Raw genomic sequence first — 14195 nt, 5'->3', positions numbered from 1 at the left:
GGGGATGGTTTGTGACCCAGAGGAAGGCAGGTCTGACCCCCGCTGTGGCCCTGAGACCCTCTCTCCACCACACTGCCCTAGACGGGCGGTAAGGCCCCTACCCCCGGCCCTCCTCTCCCAGTCTCTGGCGCCCCCAGGCCCTCGCCCTCCGGCTCCCCACTTGCCCTGCCTCCCGGAGCCGAAGGAGCCGAGAGGCCACTGTCTGGTGCCGGCCCGGAGCCCAGCTTCGCGCCCCGGCTTCCAGCGGGTTGCCATGGCGATCGTGTGCTACTGTGACGGCCAGGTGGGGGCGGGGAGCCGACGGGGTGCGGGGAGACCCCGCCCCGTCGCACCCACACCTGCACTCCGAGAGCGGCCACGAAAGCCAAAAGGCGGAGTTCCCGCATGCGAGTGGCTGAGCAGTGACTCGCCCTCCGCCCAGGACCTGCGTTAGGGTCCTCAGCCCTGCCCCTCCCGCCGCTCGCAGCTGGGTGGAACCGTCCAGCCTCTGGACCCGCGCCCTACCTGGGACCTCTGGGGGCTGCTGGTCTGCGGGGCTTCAAGTGGGGCTCCGCGAAAGTGGAGAGCCGACGCCGCGTGGGGAACCATTCCGGGGCATAGCACTCCCTGCCACAGGCCTTTCCCGCTGGTACCAAGAAGACCAGTCCTGCTGGACACTGCAACTCCCTCGGGAGCCCCTCGAAGGGATTCCAGAGAGTAAGACACCAGCTGTGGTGGGCGGTGTCTCCTCTGGAGGCTCCCCCAGGCTCTGCAAGTCCTTCCCGCTGGGGGCCAGGGTCTCCATACTCGGGGTAGCTAGCTCCAGAAGCGTGATATATATATCATGTACTTTCTCTGTTCTTTATATTCCTGGGAGGGTAAGATTTGCTGACCAGGACTGTGTGACTTTCTGCCCTGCTGACCCATTCCCTTATGAGTGTCTTTCCCAGAAACAGCAGAACCTCCTTGCAGCCACCAGATAACTGCAGAGCCTTACACCACCTGTTTGTCCTGAGAGGCCAAGATAAGCGGCACCCCACAGCACACTGTGTCCAAGGACCCACTGAGCCTGGGCACAGACTGATAGAATGACCAGTATTAACCTCCCGCTCATTACAGTTCTGATACCCCCATCCTGGGTGGGACTTACCTGCTGTTTCTTGATCATAGGCTGTGTGGTAGCATGATTCCTCCCTGTGCTTTCCTGCCCGGCAGTCCTCCCCAGAGGAGTAATGATGCCCACTCCCCTCCTGCATTATTTATTTATGCCTCCTTAAAAGCCCCTGACCCTATCAGTCAGGGAGGTGGAGTCCAGTGGAGGCAGCTAGTGCCTCCCCCCAGCAGATGTGACTCCTGAAGTAAATGCTTTCTTCCTTGGCAAATCTGTCATCTCAGTGGTTGGCTTTCTGTGGGGTGAGCAACATTGAACACCACTGTGGGTTTGTTAACACAGGGAGCCCTCAAAGGAGTTGTGAGGCCCTCCTGTCCCATCTATATCCCCCAACTGGCTCAGGACCTCTGGGGTCACCACCCAGCCCTGACCCCCACTCCAGCTGGCTGGGGGTCTCCAGCTGCCAGGGCTAGTCTCAGGCACCCTGAGGTGCTCCCTGCCTCACTTTGGGAGGAGAGCAAAGGGAGGGACGTCTCTTCCCACCCCTTGTCTCCATTCCAGGGAGGCCAATGGTAGGGCCCCTCCAGGGTGGTTCCTCCCCTGCAGTGCCCTGTGACCCCACCCTGGGAGGTGGGGCCTGGGGATGGAGCAGGTGGGCGCCTTCCCTGCCTGGGCCTAATGAGTAAATGTAGCTACTGCTGCTGACACTATTACTGAGGGGTTCCTAGACAGGAGCTGGGTTATTTGGAGGAGGTGGTATGGTCTGAAGGTGGGAGAAGGTGGCACCTGGAAAGGAGAATGGATATCAGTCAGGAAGAAGACTCCTCCCCTAACCCCTTTCCCACAGCCAGGCCTTTCCTGCACCTCTGCCTCTCCTGGCTCCACCCACACCCTTTTTTCTCTTTTGATTTCCTGTCTCAATTTTTTTTGAGACAGAGTCTCACTTTCTTGCCCCTGGTAGAATGCTGTGGTGTCGTGGTTCACAGCAACCTCAAACTCTTGGGCTTAAGCAATCCTCTTGCCTCAGGCTCCCGAGTAGCTAGGACTACAGGTGCCCACCACAATGCCCAGCTATTTTCTCTCTCTCTTTTTTTTTTAAGAGATGATATCTTGTTCTTGCTCAGGCTGATCTCGAACTCATGAGCTCAAGCAATCCACCTACCTTGGCCTCCCAGAGTTCTGGGATTACAGGTGTGAGCCACAGCACCCAGCCCTTCAGTTTTTAAAGTTAAACTTTCATTTTTGAGATAATCATTGATTCACATGCAGTTATATGAAATAACATAGGGTCCTGTGGACACTCTACCCAGTGTCTCCAGACTACACCAGGATGCCGACACTGGTATGGACACAGACCAGTTCCCTATAGCCATCCCCCCTGCTTCTATGATCGCATTCTTTCCAGAGTACCTGATCGTGTCCTTTCAGGTACCTGAAGTCTCTTGGCATGCTGCCTTTCACAGCCCCAGATACATGAGCTGGGGTTTGCATCTGAGGCAACAGGAACCTAGCTGCCAGCCCCCACCCAGACCGTCACCAGGAAGGCCTACACTGCCTAACAGCTGCAGTAAGCTCAGTGCTCACATAGGGAAGGACTATCCCCAGGTCACATGGCCAGTATCTGTGAGAGCAGATTCCAGCCCCATCTTCTGTCCCGGTGCAGAGTGGCCCTGTGCCCGCAGCCCTCTCTTTGCTCATCTCTGTCCCTCCCAGTTAGGACCAAGGGAGGAGTTGAGCTTGTGGGGGGGGGGGCTGTCAGGCAGAGTCAGAAGAGGGGGCTGCCTGCGCTGTCCCAGGGAGGCAGAGGGAAAGGGAGGAGATTATGCACAATTTAGGCTCCTGTGTAGAGGGAAGGGCAACAGGTGCTTGCAGGAGAAAGGTGGGGGTGGGCTGGATGAAGAGTGCAGATTTGGGGGTTGGCAGGGTGGAGACCTGCCAGGGCAGAGGCCCTGGTGGTATTTATGTGCAGCCAGGACTAGGGAGGAGGGCCAGGCCAGGCCAGGTGGGGTAAGGGGTGTGGTGAGGTATGGGGTCAGGTGTAGGATCAGGGTTGGATACAGGGTGGGATGCAGAGCAGGGGCTGGGTGCATGGTCAGGATGAGGTATGAGGTGCAGTGGGCTCCAGGGTGTGGTCCATGGCGGGGCGGGGTTCAGGGTCTGGGTGAGGTATAGGGTTGGTCTGGAGTGGAGGGCCAAGGTAGAGTACAGTGGGTGGTGGGGAACAAAGTCAAGGTGGAGGTGCAAGGTGTGCTTGGGGTCCAGGGTGGAGTATACGGTCAAATTAGAGTGTAGGAGGCTGGGTGTAGTATCTCACTCCTATAATCCCAGCACTCTGTGAGGCTTAGGAGGGTGGATTGCTTGAGCTCCCAAGTTCGAAACCAGCCTGAGTAAGAGCAAGAAGAAAAAAAACAACAAGGTATTGTGGCAGGCGCCTGTAGTCCCAGCTACTTGGGAGGCTGGGGCAAGAGAATCACTTGAGCCCAAGAATTTGAGGTTCCTGTGAGCTGTGGTGCCACACACTCTACCAAGGGTGACAAAGTGAGACTCTGTCTCAAAAAAAGGAAAAGAAAAAAGTGGGGGTTGTGGTGGGTACAGAGTTGAAGTGGGGTGTGGGTGTGGAGGGGTGCAGAGTGGAGCAGGGTCAAGGTGGGGTACTGGATAGCTTGAGGTGCAGGGTGGGCTAGACTGCAGGGAGGGGTAGGGTGCAGGGTGAGGTGGGGGATGTGATAGGGTCCAGGGTAGAGTGAGGGGCAGAGTGGGCTGGGCTGCAAGGAGGGGTGGAGTGTAGGGTGAGGTGGTGATGTGATAGCATGCAGGGTGAGGAGGCAGCCTGTGGAGTGCCCCCTTGACAGCTCTCTCCACTGGGATGTCCTCTCTGGTCTGGTCTCTCTAAGTCTCTCTCCCGGGGCTCACAATTAGGCCTTTTTTAGACTCTGTCCTGTTTGCCTGGAGATGGGCTAGATTCCTACTGTCTAGCACAGGTTCCTGCTAGAAAATGTCCTTGCTCTGACCTTGGGTGGTGAGGGATGGACATAACTTTGTTTCTCATCTGCACAAGGAAGAAGATTCCCCCACTCCCACCATGCAGCTTCTGTACCAGAAGCTCCTTTACCCCCAAGCTGGATCCCCTATTCTGTCTGTGGGCATTTCCCTGGGCCACCAGGAGGCTTGGGGACAGGTCTGGGAGCCAGGCCCAAGAACAGGTGGTCACTCCACTCCTCTCTAACCACCAGGCTGACTTCTGGGCTCTGGCATGGAATGTGCTAAGTCTCAGAGTCCAGGACCCTGTGTCTTTAAGGGACGTGGAGTGTCATTTATGGTGGTCAGCACAGGGGAGCCTCATGTGGCCAGAGGAGGCTCTCTGCCGCTGTGCAGCTTGGTAGAGAGAAGCTTAGTGCACAAGATTCTAGAAAACTACTATGCAGAGCCCATGTTTGCAGGCACTAGGATGTGGGGGCCCACTATCCTCCCAGAGCACCTGGGTCCCAGGACTGGGGCTCACCAGGGACCTTCTCAGAGGAGGTGACCTCTTGGCCCAGGCTGAGGGTCCTTGGAGGGCAGGAGCTAGGGGCTGGAAGCAGCACCAGGTGAGACTGGGAGCACTTGGGAGGGCACAGTGAGCCGAGGATGCTGCCAGTGCATCCCCGTAGTGTGGCTCGGCATAAGCTTCAGGCCCCTTGCAGGCCTCTGTCATGCTAATGACAGTGCATGAGTCTGCACTGCAGAGTCTGCTTGAGCCTGCTGGTTTGCACACCAGCAGGAAGCCAACAGGGGCCTCTGGAGTGACCATGGAGGTGGTGCCACCTGTCACCCCACCCTCATGTGCTGGGTAGGGACGCTGTGCAGGGAGCCCACAGATGCCCAGCTGTCCCACTGGCCCTTCCAGTTTCTCCCCAGAGTCTCAGCGGCTGCTCAGCTTCCACCGTGGTGGGGCCGTGGCCTGGAGGGGTGACCAGGGTGGGACAGTGTTCCCTTGTCAGCAGCCGGACGCCCACAGGGCATGGAGCCCTTCCTCAGGAAGCGGCTGACCTTCCTGTCCTTCTTCTGGGACAAAGTCTGGCCTGTGAGAAAGCCAGGCGGTAGCATTCCCAGGCCTGCAGATCCTGCCACTGACCTGGGGCCAGGGTCCTCTGCCTCCATGGAGCCCTGCAGCCACTTGGCACAAGGCAAGCAGCTCTATATTGCACTGTCTGACTTCACTGCACGGTGCGCAGAGGAGCTGACTGTAAGCCACGGGGAACAGCTCTACGCCCTCAAGGAGGAGACCCACTACATCTTTGCCTGCAGGCTCTCAGGCAGGCCTGGGACTGGGCTCGTGCCCATCACTTGTGTCACCAGGGCCACGGAGGCACTCACAGACCAACCGTGAGTACCTCGGCCTCAGAGCCCAGAGTCTGCCTGCCCCAGGGCTGAGCAGTCAGGAATAGACAGGGTTTGGAGTAGGGAATTGCATGTCTGTGCTTGCCTGATCATTTTTGTACATATTCGGTGACAGTTAGTGCCCAGGAGAGCCACAGGTGTGGGAGAGCTGAGTCATAATGTGCAGTGTGCACTGCCCAGAGGCAGGGGTCAGGTCAAGGGGCAAATCAGCTGCATGGGCCAGGCACCCAGCAGATGGTCACCCAGGCCCTCCTGCCCTCACACAGGGAGCCCAGTGTTCACTGGGTGGCTGCTGCTTAGAGGGAAGGGGCTAGGGGCTGGAAGCAGCACCAGGTGAGACAGGGAGAGCTTGGGAGGGTGCAGTGAGTTGGGAATGCAGATGCTGCTAGTACTGTGAGGAGCCAGCCAGTCTGGACTGTGAGTTTTCCAGCCTCCTTGCCTGTCCACACTCACTCAACTGCCCCAAGCTGGGTGCGGGCATGGACAGTGTGGCCCTGGCCCACGTGTTGCTCCCCAGGGGCTGGTTTGGTGAGTGGGCACAGGTGGGGGCCCACCTATCACCCCAGAGCACCCAGCCCCCAGGGCTGGGGCTTACCAGGGGCCTTCTCAGAGAAGTTGACCTCTTGGCCCAGGCCAAGGTCCAGGTACAGCACTGCCCCCTGGGTTCACTATGCACTCTGAGCACCCAGTGTGCCAGCTCCAAGCATGGCCCTGCCATGTGGTGGTGGACAATTCACAGGATGAAATCATTTGACCCAAATCCTGGGATGTGACCCCCTCAATGTGGTTGGTCAGCCCAGATTCCTGGCTATCGCAATCCCCACTGTCAAGACAGGCTAGCTCGGCTCGGCGCCCGTGGCTCAAGTGGCTAAGGCACCAGCCACATACACCCAAGGTGGTGGGTTCGAATCCAGCCTGGGCCCGCCAAACAACAATGATGGCTGCAACCAAAAAATAGCCAGGTGTTGTGGCGGGCGCCTGTGGTCCCAGCTACTTGGGAGGCTGAGGCAGGAGACTGGCTTGAGCCCAGGCGTTGGAGGTTGCTGTGAGCTGTGATGCCACAGCACTCTACCCAGTGGGACAGCTTGAGGCTCTGCCTCAAAAAAAAAAAAAAAAAAAGACAGGCTAGCTCCTGGGGACCCTCAGGGGCAAAGGCACCCTCTAGTGGTAACTGGCTAGCAGGTATTGTGTGGCAGGACAGAGGCTGGGCATGAGCAGGCCAGAGCTGGTCCAGCAAAGCAAGGTCCAGCTGCCCAGTGGAGCTATCCTGGGCAGCTGCCCTGATCCTGTGCCCAGCTGGACCTGGCCTGAGTGCTGGACCTGCCCTCTGCAGTCCAGCAGGGGCCCCTGGGCACTCATGTGTCTCCTGGGGGTGGGTGAAGTAGGCTGGCACTGAGCAGCGGGTGGGGTGGAAGCTCCTGGAGATCTGACAAGCAGGGCAGGCTGAGAGCAGAGACTCTTTGGCCCTCTATCGTTAGTCCCATACCACAAGGCAAGGCCCCCAGCCCACCCTTTATAGCTCAGGGGGTACACAGGTCCCACCTCACATCCCTCAGCCCTACTATGCTGGGAAGGGACCCTGGAGCCCTTTCACATAGGAAAGGGTGTAGTCTCTCTGTAGTTGGATCCCAGAAGGCAAGGTGCTCAACCACAGGGGCGCTCAGGGGACAGAGAGGCACAGTCTTGAGGGTTTTGCTCTGCCCTGCACCTGTCTATGAGCCTTCCCACATCTGCTGCCCCGGCAGGTTTCATTTTAGGGGACCCACATTCACCCTATGACTTAGTCCAGGCACTGGCCATCCCTCGAGGCTGCCCTATGTCCCTGCCTACCTGGCAGCCCCTGCTCTTCAGGCCTTGGCCTCTTGTCTCCATGGCCTCACCTCTCCAATAGCACAGCTGGCTATAGCCCCAGCCTGCCCAGCCCCTACTCAGCCCAGCCCAGCACCACCCCTCTCAGTCCCTCTGCTCTTGTGTGGACTCATTTAGGGTCACCCATTAGCTCTGGGGGCCTCTATACCTGCCCCTCGCCTGGGCTTAATGTGCCCCCTGTCACATGGACAAGGGACTGTACTCACACGGCCATTCCTGGGGGACAAACCTTGTTCTCCAGGTGCTTGGAGGGTCCCAGGGCAGAGCAAGTAGGGGGTGAAGCCCCAGCTGGGCCTGGGGAAGCAGCCCCCTTCAGGGAAGCTTTGAGCCTCAGGCTGAGCAGAGCTTCCTGTCTTAGGCGCAGGCTTCATAGGGATATAGCATCTATGTAGGCAAAGAGGACAGAGGGTCAGGGGTCTAGCCCTTCAGAGGAGACTCGAACACTTCTAGCCTTCCCCTGGCACCCCCCACAGCCTTCTGCTGGCCACCTTTCCTGACCGCCTGCCCAGCTTAACCCAGGACTGAGTCTGCTTTGGTTGCACCCTACTGGCCAATCACCTAAGGCAGGGGTCCCCTATGGCCCCCCAGCAGTCCAGCAGACGCTCCCAGGCAGCTCTGGAGGGCCCTGGTTCCTTGTGGAGTCCTCAGGGGTGCATCAGGTTGGCCGTGGCCTGGGCTGCTGTTGACCTGTGGCTGGGCTGGTGATAACTTCCTAAGTGGGAAACTGGAGGTCATTTGCCCCAGGGCTAACTGGAGAGCCTGTGGCTGAGGGGATGAGCCTGGCTCCCCTGGGGACAGTTGAGTCAGTTTGGTGGCCCCTCACCCTGCCTTCCAGCCCCTAGGACTCTCTGGGGGCTGAGGCAGTGCAGACCCTGGACTGAGACCCCAGTACCTGGCATTGGGCATACCCTCCTTTGGGGAGGTGATAGTACAGCCAGGGCTTGGCCAGGCTGCCAGTACAAGCAAGGCACTTGGGGCCTGGCAGAGGCCACTTGGGGCTCTGGGGCCTGAAAATCTCAGCCACATCCGCTGTTTGCAGCTGGTTCTTCGGCGGGACCAGCCGGACACAGGCCCAGCAACTGCTCCTCTCCCCTGACAACACACTAGGAGTCTTCCTTGTGCGGCCCAGTGAAAGTAGCTTTGGGGGCTACTCGCTGTCAGGTGTGTGTGGGGGTCCTGTCTCTGCCTACAGCTGTAGACCAGGCAGCACTGGGGTCTGGAAGGTCCTATCAACAATGCTCCCTCTCTCCTCCATGAGGCTCTGCCATCTTGGAGTCCCCAAACCCAGTTCTGAGCCAGTCATTGGCAGGATGTCTCGGGCATCCTTGCTGGTGGAGGGTCAGGCCGGCTACAGCCAAAACATGGGTCCCAATCTTCCACACCTTCCCAGTCCGAGCCCAGGCCAAAGTCTGCCACTTCCGAATCTCCATGGCAGCTGATGGCAGCTTCTACCTGCAGAAGGGCAGGCTCTTCCCCAGCCTGGAGGAGCTGCTCACCTACTACAAGGCCCACTGGAAGCTCACTCAGCTTCCAGTACTGCAGCCCTGCGTGCTCCAGGTAGGCCCTGCTGCCACCCCCTCTTTACATCCCCACAGGTGGCAGATAAGCTCCTAGTGGGCCCTGCACTCTGGTCCTGCCCCAGGTGGTGTCTGCTTAGTGCAGATGTTTCATCTCTTTTCCTGATGATGGTGGAGGGACATGGTGGGGACTGCTGGCGGGCCTGGGGGCCAGAGAGGAAACCTGTAGGGTGTGCCCAGCTCTGCAGGGGAGCGGCACAGAGGGCCAGGGACAGTCACAGAGGCAACTGCAGCTGCCTCAGTCACCAGAGGAAGCTGTGGGAGGAGATGCTGATCCCAGATACTGTACCTGGCTGGAGCCGCCAATTCTCTGGGACTGTCCCAGACCAGCTCTCAGGCCACAATCTGGTTTCTCTGGTCTTGCAGTGACAACCTGGCCAGGGGCAGTAATGAGTACTTGTGGATGGATGTCTGGCATGGCAGAGGTGCCACTTAAGTCCCCAAAGCCATTAGCTCCAGCTACACTGGGTGCGTCTGCCCTGCCACACTTGGATGAGCTTGGGCAGAGCCCAGCTACACTGGGTGCGTCTGCCCTGCCACACTTGGATGAGCTTGGGCAGAGCCCAGCTACACTGGGTGCGTCTGCCCTGCCACACTTGGATGAGCTTGGGCAGAGCCCGAGAGGCTGAGGCCGGGTGCTGGCTCTGCCCAGACAGGCGAGGAGGCGGCAGGCCCAGGGAGCAGCAGGGCTCTGAGTGTCCCTCTCTGTAGAATCCCCTGGAACAGGACTAGTGGGAGCGGTCGCGCTCTGAGTTTGCTCTTCGGAGAAAGCTGGGTGAAGGCTGCTTCGGGGAGGTGTGGGAAGGCCTGTGGTGAGGCTCCATGCCTGTGGCCATCAAGGTCATCAAGTCAGGTGAGGTCATCCACTCTCTGGGCCCCTGGCTCCTGAGGCAAGCAGCGTCTGGTGGCCTGGGCTGGCCCTGGAGCTGTGCCCTCTCCTGCAGCTGGCTGACCTAGCCAAGGAGATCCAGACGCTGAAGAGCCTGAGACACGAGCAGCTCATCCAGCTGCATGCGGTGTGCTCGGCCAGGGAGCCCGTGTACATTGTCACCGAGCTCATGCACAAAGGCAGCCTGCAGGCCTTCCTGGGCAGTGAGTACCCTGCCCCCACCCAGCAGAGCTGGGCCCACCAAGGCCTTCAAAGGTGGCCCTGGCTGCAGACATCTGCCCTGCTTGACCTCAGACAACAGAGGGGTGGGCAGCTTGAGGCCTGGGTCAGGCCTGGCGAGGCTGAGAGACCATCAGGGCCTTGTGAGTCCAGGGCCAGGGCCAGAGTCCAGCTGGAGCCTGCAGCCACATTTGGGGCACCAACCTTTGTCCAATGTGACCATGCACCCAGCTGGGCCCAGGCTCCTTTTTCCCTCTGGCCCTTCTCTGTTCCTGGTTTCCAACAGAGGCTTGGGTGAGGAACAGATTGCCCTGAGGGGTCATGGGGTACATGACCCCTTCCTGCCCTCTACAGCCTTTGCTGGTGGTGTGTTCTCACCTCATCTTAGAGATGAGGAGTCACAGAGGGTTAAATTGACATGAGAGGATGCCCTATGCTGCCTGACTTGAGGCCCTGAGCTCCTCCCCTCCAGGTCCTATGTCCCCTCTCCTGCAGACCCTGAGTTCCTCCCTTGAAGGCCTTGGGATCCACCCCTCCAGGCCCTAAGCCCCTCCCCTCCTGGCCCTGAGCTCCTCCCCTGCAGGCCTTGAGCCCTTTCCCCTGCAGGCCCTGAACCCCCTCCCTTCCAGGCCCTGCAGGCCCTGAGCTTCCTCCCCTGTAGGCCCTAAGCACCTTCCCTCCAGGCCTTGCAGGCCTTGAATCCCTCCCCTCCAGGTCCTGAACCCTCCCCTGAAGGCCCTGAGCCCCCTTCCCTGCAGGCCCTGAGCTCCCTCCCTTGCAGGCCCTGAGGGCCAGGCCCTGAGCCTCACCCTGCTGCTGAGGTTTGCCTGCCAGGTGGCTGAGGGAATGAGCTACCTAGAGCAGCAGCGCATCGTGCACAGGGACCTGGCTGGCAGGAATGTGCTTGTGGACAACGTCCTTGCCTGTAAGGTGGCTGACTTTGGCCTGGCCCGGTTGCTCAAGGTTGGCAGGGCTCTGGGCGCCACCCCTTGGTCCCAGACTGGGCAGGGTGGGAGGTCCCAGGTCCACCTGCCTCACTGCTGCCCCTCTGCAGGACGACATTTACTCCCCGAGCAGCGGCTCCAAGATCCCCATCAAGTGGACGGCACCTGAGGCGGCCAGCTACTGGGTGTTCTCTCAGAAATCAGATGCCTGGTCCTTTGGTGTCCTGCTGTACGAGGTTTTCACCTATGGCCAGTGTCCCTATGAAGGTTTGTCCCAGGGCTGCCCGCTGAAGGCCAGAGTGTCTGGCCAGGGGCTGTGAGGTCCCCACAGTGACTCTCCGGCAGAAGCGCCCTCTCCCATTACTCTCCCAGGAATGACCAACCGCGAGACATTGCAGCAGGTCATGCGTGGGTACCGCCTACCCCGCCCAGCTGCCTGCCCCAGGGAGGTCTATGCACTCATGCTGGACTGCTGGAGGGCCAGCCCGGACGAGCGGCCTACCTTCACAGCACTGCAGGAGAAGCTGCACACCCTCCACCAGTGCCTCCCCCAGGTCCCACCATGACCAGAGCCTGGACCCTGGACACCCTTGGGTCTGTGGCAAGAGTTTGTTTGCTTTCCCAAACAACACTATAGGAAGCCAGATAGCAGGGGACAAGCTGCTTCTGGCCACGGGCCTCGGGCACTGACAATGCACATGTGTGTGCAGGGGAGATAGACACACTCCCAGACAATGGAAGGGCTGATGTCTTCTGCCCAGTGTGACTCATATTCCTAGGAGGGAGACAAATAGCCCAGAAGGGTCAGATAGACCCTTGGAAATATGCCAAGAAGAGAAGCCTGGGGTCCAGCGTGGTCTTTCCTTGCCCAAGCCTGCTGCTTCAGCCTCCCAACCCCTTTCCAGGGTCAAGAGCTAGAGGCTAATTTCTCCCAAGGGCTACCTAGGCTTTGTTGAAGTGGCTGGTGCCAGGCTCCTGGGCTCTAAACATGTGGGGACCCTCCTGCCTCAGCACCCAGGCGCTCAACCTCCTATGTGCAAACCCATGCACATATATAGACAGCACTCAATACACACCACCTGACTCAGACACACACAGGTGTGTACCACATACTCACTTAGCACCCCACACCCAGTCTTGGGGCTGGAGCTGAAGAAGTCCATGTGGCTAGAGAAGGTAGAAGAGAGAGCTGGCCAGACCACAAGCTGTGTGAGGACCTCTCTCTGTCTCTGGACCAGTGTGGAGTGGATAGGCTAGATGAAGCAGCAGAGGTTTGGCCAGGCTGTGGGGGGTGGGGTGGCCTAGGGGTGGGGGGTCTAGAGGCCTTGTGGCCTGCGTGCTGCCTCCTGAAGCTGTTTTAAGGGGCTTCAGAATGGGTAGTGGTCAGAGAGGCTGTCTCCTGGCTAGACAGGGTCAGGGGTGGTGGGGGGACACTGTGCTGAGCTGGTGGCTGGAGAAAGCACAGACAGCAGAGTTGGCCCTTTCAGGCGCTGAGCTGCCGAGTTGACAGAGACCCACACAGCAGCCTATACACCCTGGGCCCTGTGGCCTCAGGCCTGACTCGGTCAGCATCCCTTAGAGCGAAAGGAGCTGAGGGTCTCTGCCCACCCTGAGGTCGATTGGTCCAGCACCACTGACCACAGGTTATGGGCTGGCACAAAAGGGAGCTAGGAAATGAGACCCAATGTGCAGGCTACTAGCGGGAACCAGGGCAGGGCCACAGAGCAGAGGGCAGTGGTGGGAACTGCCTAACTCTTGACCTGCTGAAGCTCAGGCAGGGAGTGGGGAGGGGACAGAGGTTTCGGGGGCCTCAGATGCCAGGGTGTGGCTGGCACCAAGCCCTGAAATTGGTGAAGGCAGCAGGGTCTATCTGAGCCTTTTGGAGCTCTGGTAGGTAGCGTCATGCCCCTGCCTTGGCCTCACCCCTGACCTCCTGCGTGTCCTGAGAGGGCCTAGGAAGGTAGAGCCTCGAACCACCATTGGCTGGGGCTGCCCTGAGTGCAGAGCTGGGGTGGGTTTAACCAGGCCACAGAAGCAGGGATGGCTGTGGTCTCTGGTGCTTTACTGGGCCTTTCATCAGCTGCAGGTGGGCAGGTTTGGTGCTCCCAGGTCTTGGGAGGGGCTGGGGACTTTCCTGCTTCCAGGTGGCTCAAACAGAACCTGTACACATCCATGCTCAGGGATGTGAGAGGCCCCTGGACACAGGCTCACACAAAGAGGGCCAAGTCCTGAGGGCCTGGAGCCCTGGTAGGTAGGGGGTAGGAGAGCCACCTGGCCTGATGTGCCACCTAGTGCCATGCCCTCTCTGTGCCCCAACCCCATCCCTACCTTGGTCAGTACGGAGCCCAGCTAGGCTGCCCAAGGCGTCTTTAAACCTGTCACATAATCCACGTCCCTGTTCTTAATCTCAAAATGAAACAAGTAGGTGGTGCCAGTGTTCTCATGCGTGGAGTTTAGTTTGTGATCTTCCCATCAGTCTACTTTGGTTGCAAGCTGGTGGGGTCGCCCTGGGGAGAGGGGGTCAGCTGAGTTCCAAAGGGGCTCTCTGGAGATGGTAGGGAAGGATGAACTTGGGGGCCTGGGAGGGAGGAGAGGGTGAAGGCCTGCTTTGGTGTGGGCTCACAGTCTGTGGATGCCCCCTTGTGTCCATCTTGAGGAGGGCAGTGCCAGCTTCCTTAGAGGGTCTGTAGCCCAGACGCAGCCAGGGAGCCCCTCGCCTGGCACAGCCACCACTGCCCTGAGCCTCCACATCCCTGGACCTCCCTGTTGGTTTGGGCCCAGTCTTCTCTGGAGTGGACCCTCCAGGGCAGACTTATGTCGAGGTTTGCTGTGGACCCTGACCTGGGTTGGGAGTTGACAGGGGAAATGACGTTGGGGGCGTGGGAATCATGAGACCTCTCACGAACTTAATGCATAAAGTCTGGGAGCCTGGAGAGGCGCACACTGACTCGCGCATCCTGTGCATATACTAAATCAATGCAGCAACTTCTTGACGTCTCAGAAACCTTTTATTGATCTCTAACACAAAGGGAATATCAAAAATGCAAAGATGCCAAAAGAAAGGATTAAAATAATCCCAAGTTCCCAGGAAGACTAGGTAGAGGGAAAGGCTGGGTAAATGGGGGCATAAGGTAGGGGGTTGTTAACAAACGGTCTATAACTCTATAACTTATTTAGAAAGGGGGAAGGGAAAACCAGTTTCATTCCCACAGGGTAAGCAAGCTTCC

At 59.0% G+C, this 14195-nt stretch overlaps 1 protein-coding gene and 1 long non-coding RNA gene across 2 annotated transcripts; one reads left to right on the top strand and one right to left on the bottom strand.

The window, feature by feature from the left end:
• Positions 1-170: 170 nt before the first annotated feature.
• On the bottom strand, positions 171-9263 carry LOC111724458. The gene is made up of 3 exons (XR_002772760.1): positions 9206-9263; positions 7569-7723; positions 171-1876 (listed from the first exon to the last, which is right to left on the bottom strand). It is a non-coding gene; the product is annotated as an uncharacterized LOC111724458 (long non-coding RNA).
• SRMS (src-related kinase lacking C-terminal regulatory tyrosine and N-terminal myristylation sites) lies at positions 4988-11589 on the top strand. Its single transcript, XM_003787863.3, is given in 8 exon segments — positions 4988-5455; positions 8379-8500; positions 8730-8896; positions 9628-9774; positions 9843-10008; positions 10806-10987; positions 11079-11235; positions 11341-11589. Coding segments are annotated over 8 exon segments (1500 nt in total). The 5' UTR covers positions 4988-5090; the 3' UTR covers positions 11535-11589.
• The last annotated feature ends 2606 nt before the right edge of the window (positions 11590-14195 follow it).

This window comes from Otolemur garnettii, unplaced genomic scaffold, assembly GCF_000181295.1.
Source record: "Otolemur garnettii isolate 467f Iridium unplaced genomic scaffold, OtoGar3 scaffold00023, whole genome shotgun sequence".
Taxonomy (NCBI): domain Eukaryota; kingdom Metazoa; phylum Chordata; class Mammalia; order Primates; family Galagidae; genus Otolemur; species Otolemur garnettii.
The sequence above is the reverse complement of the archived record's forward strand: the minus strand, read 5'-3'. Positions and strand labels throughout refer to the sequence as shown.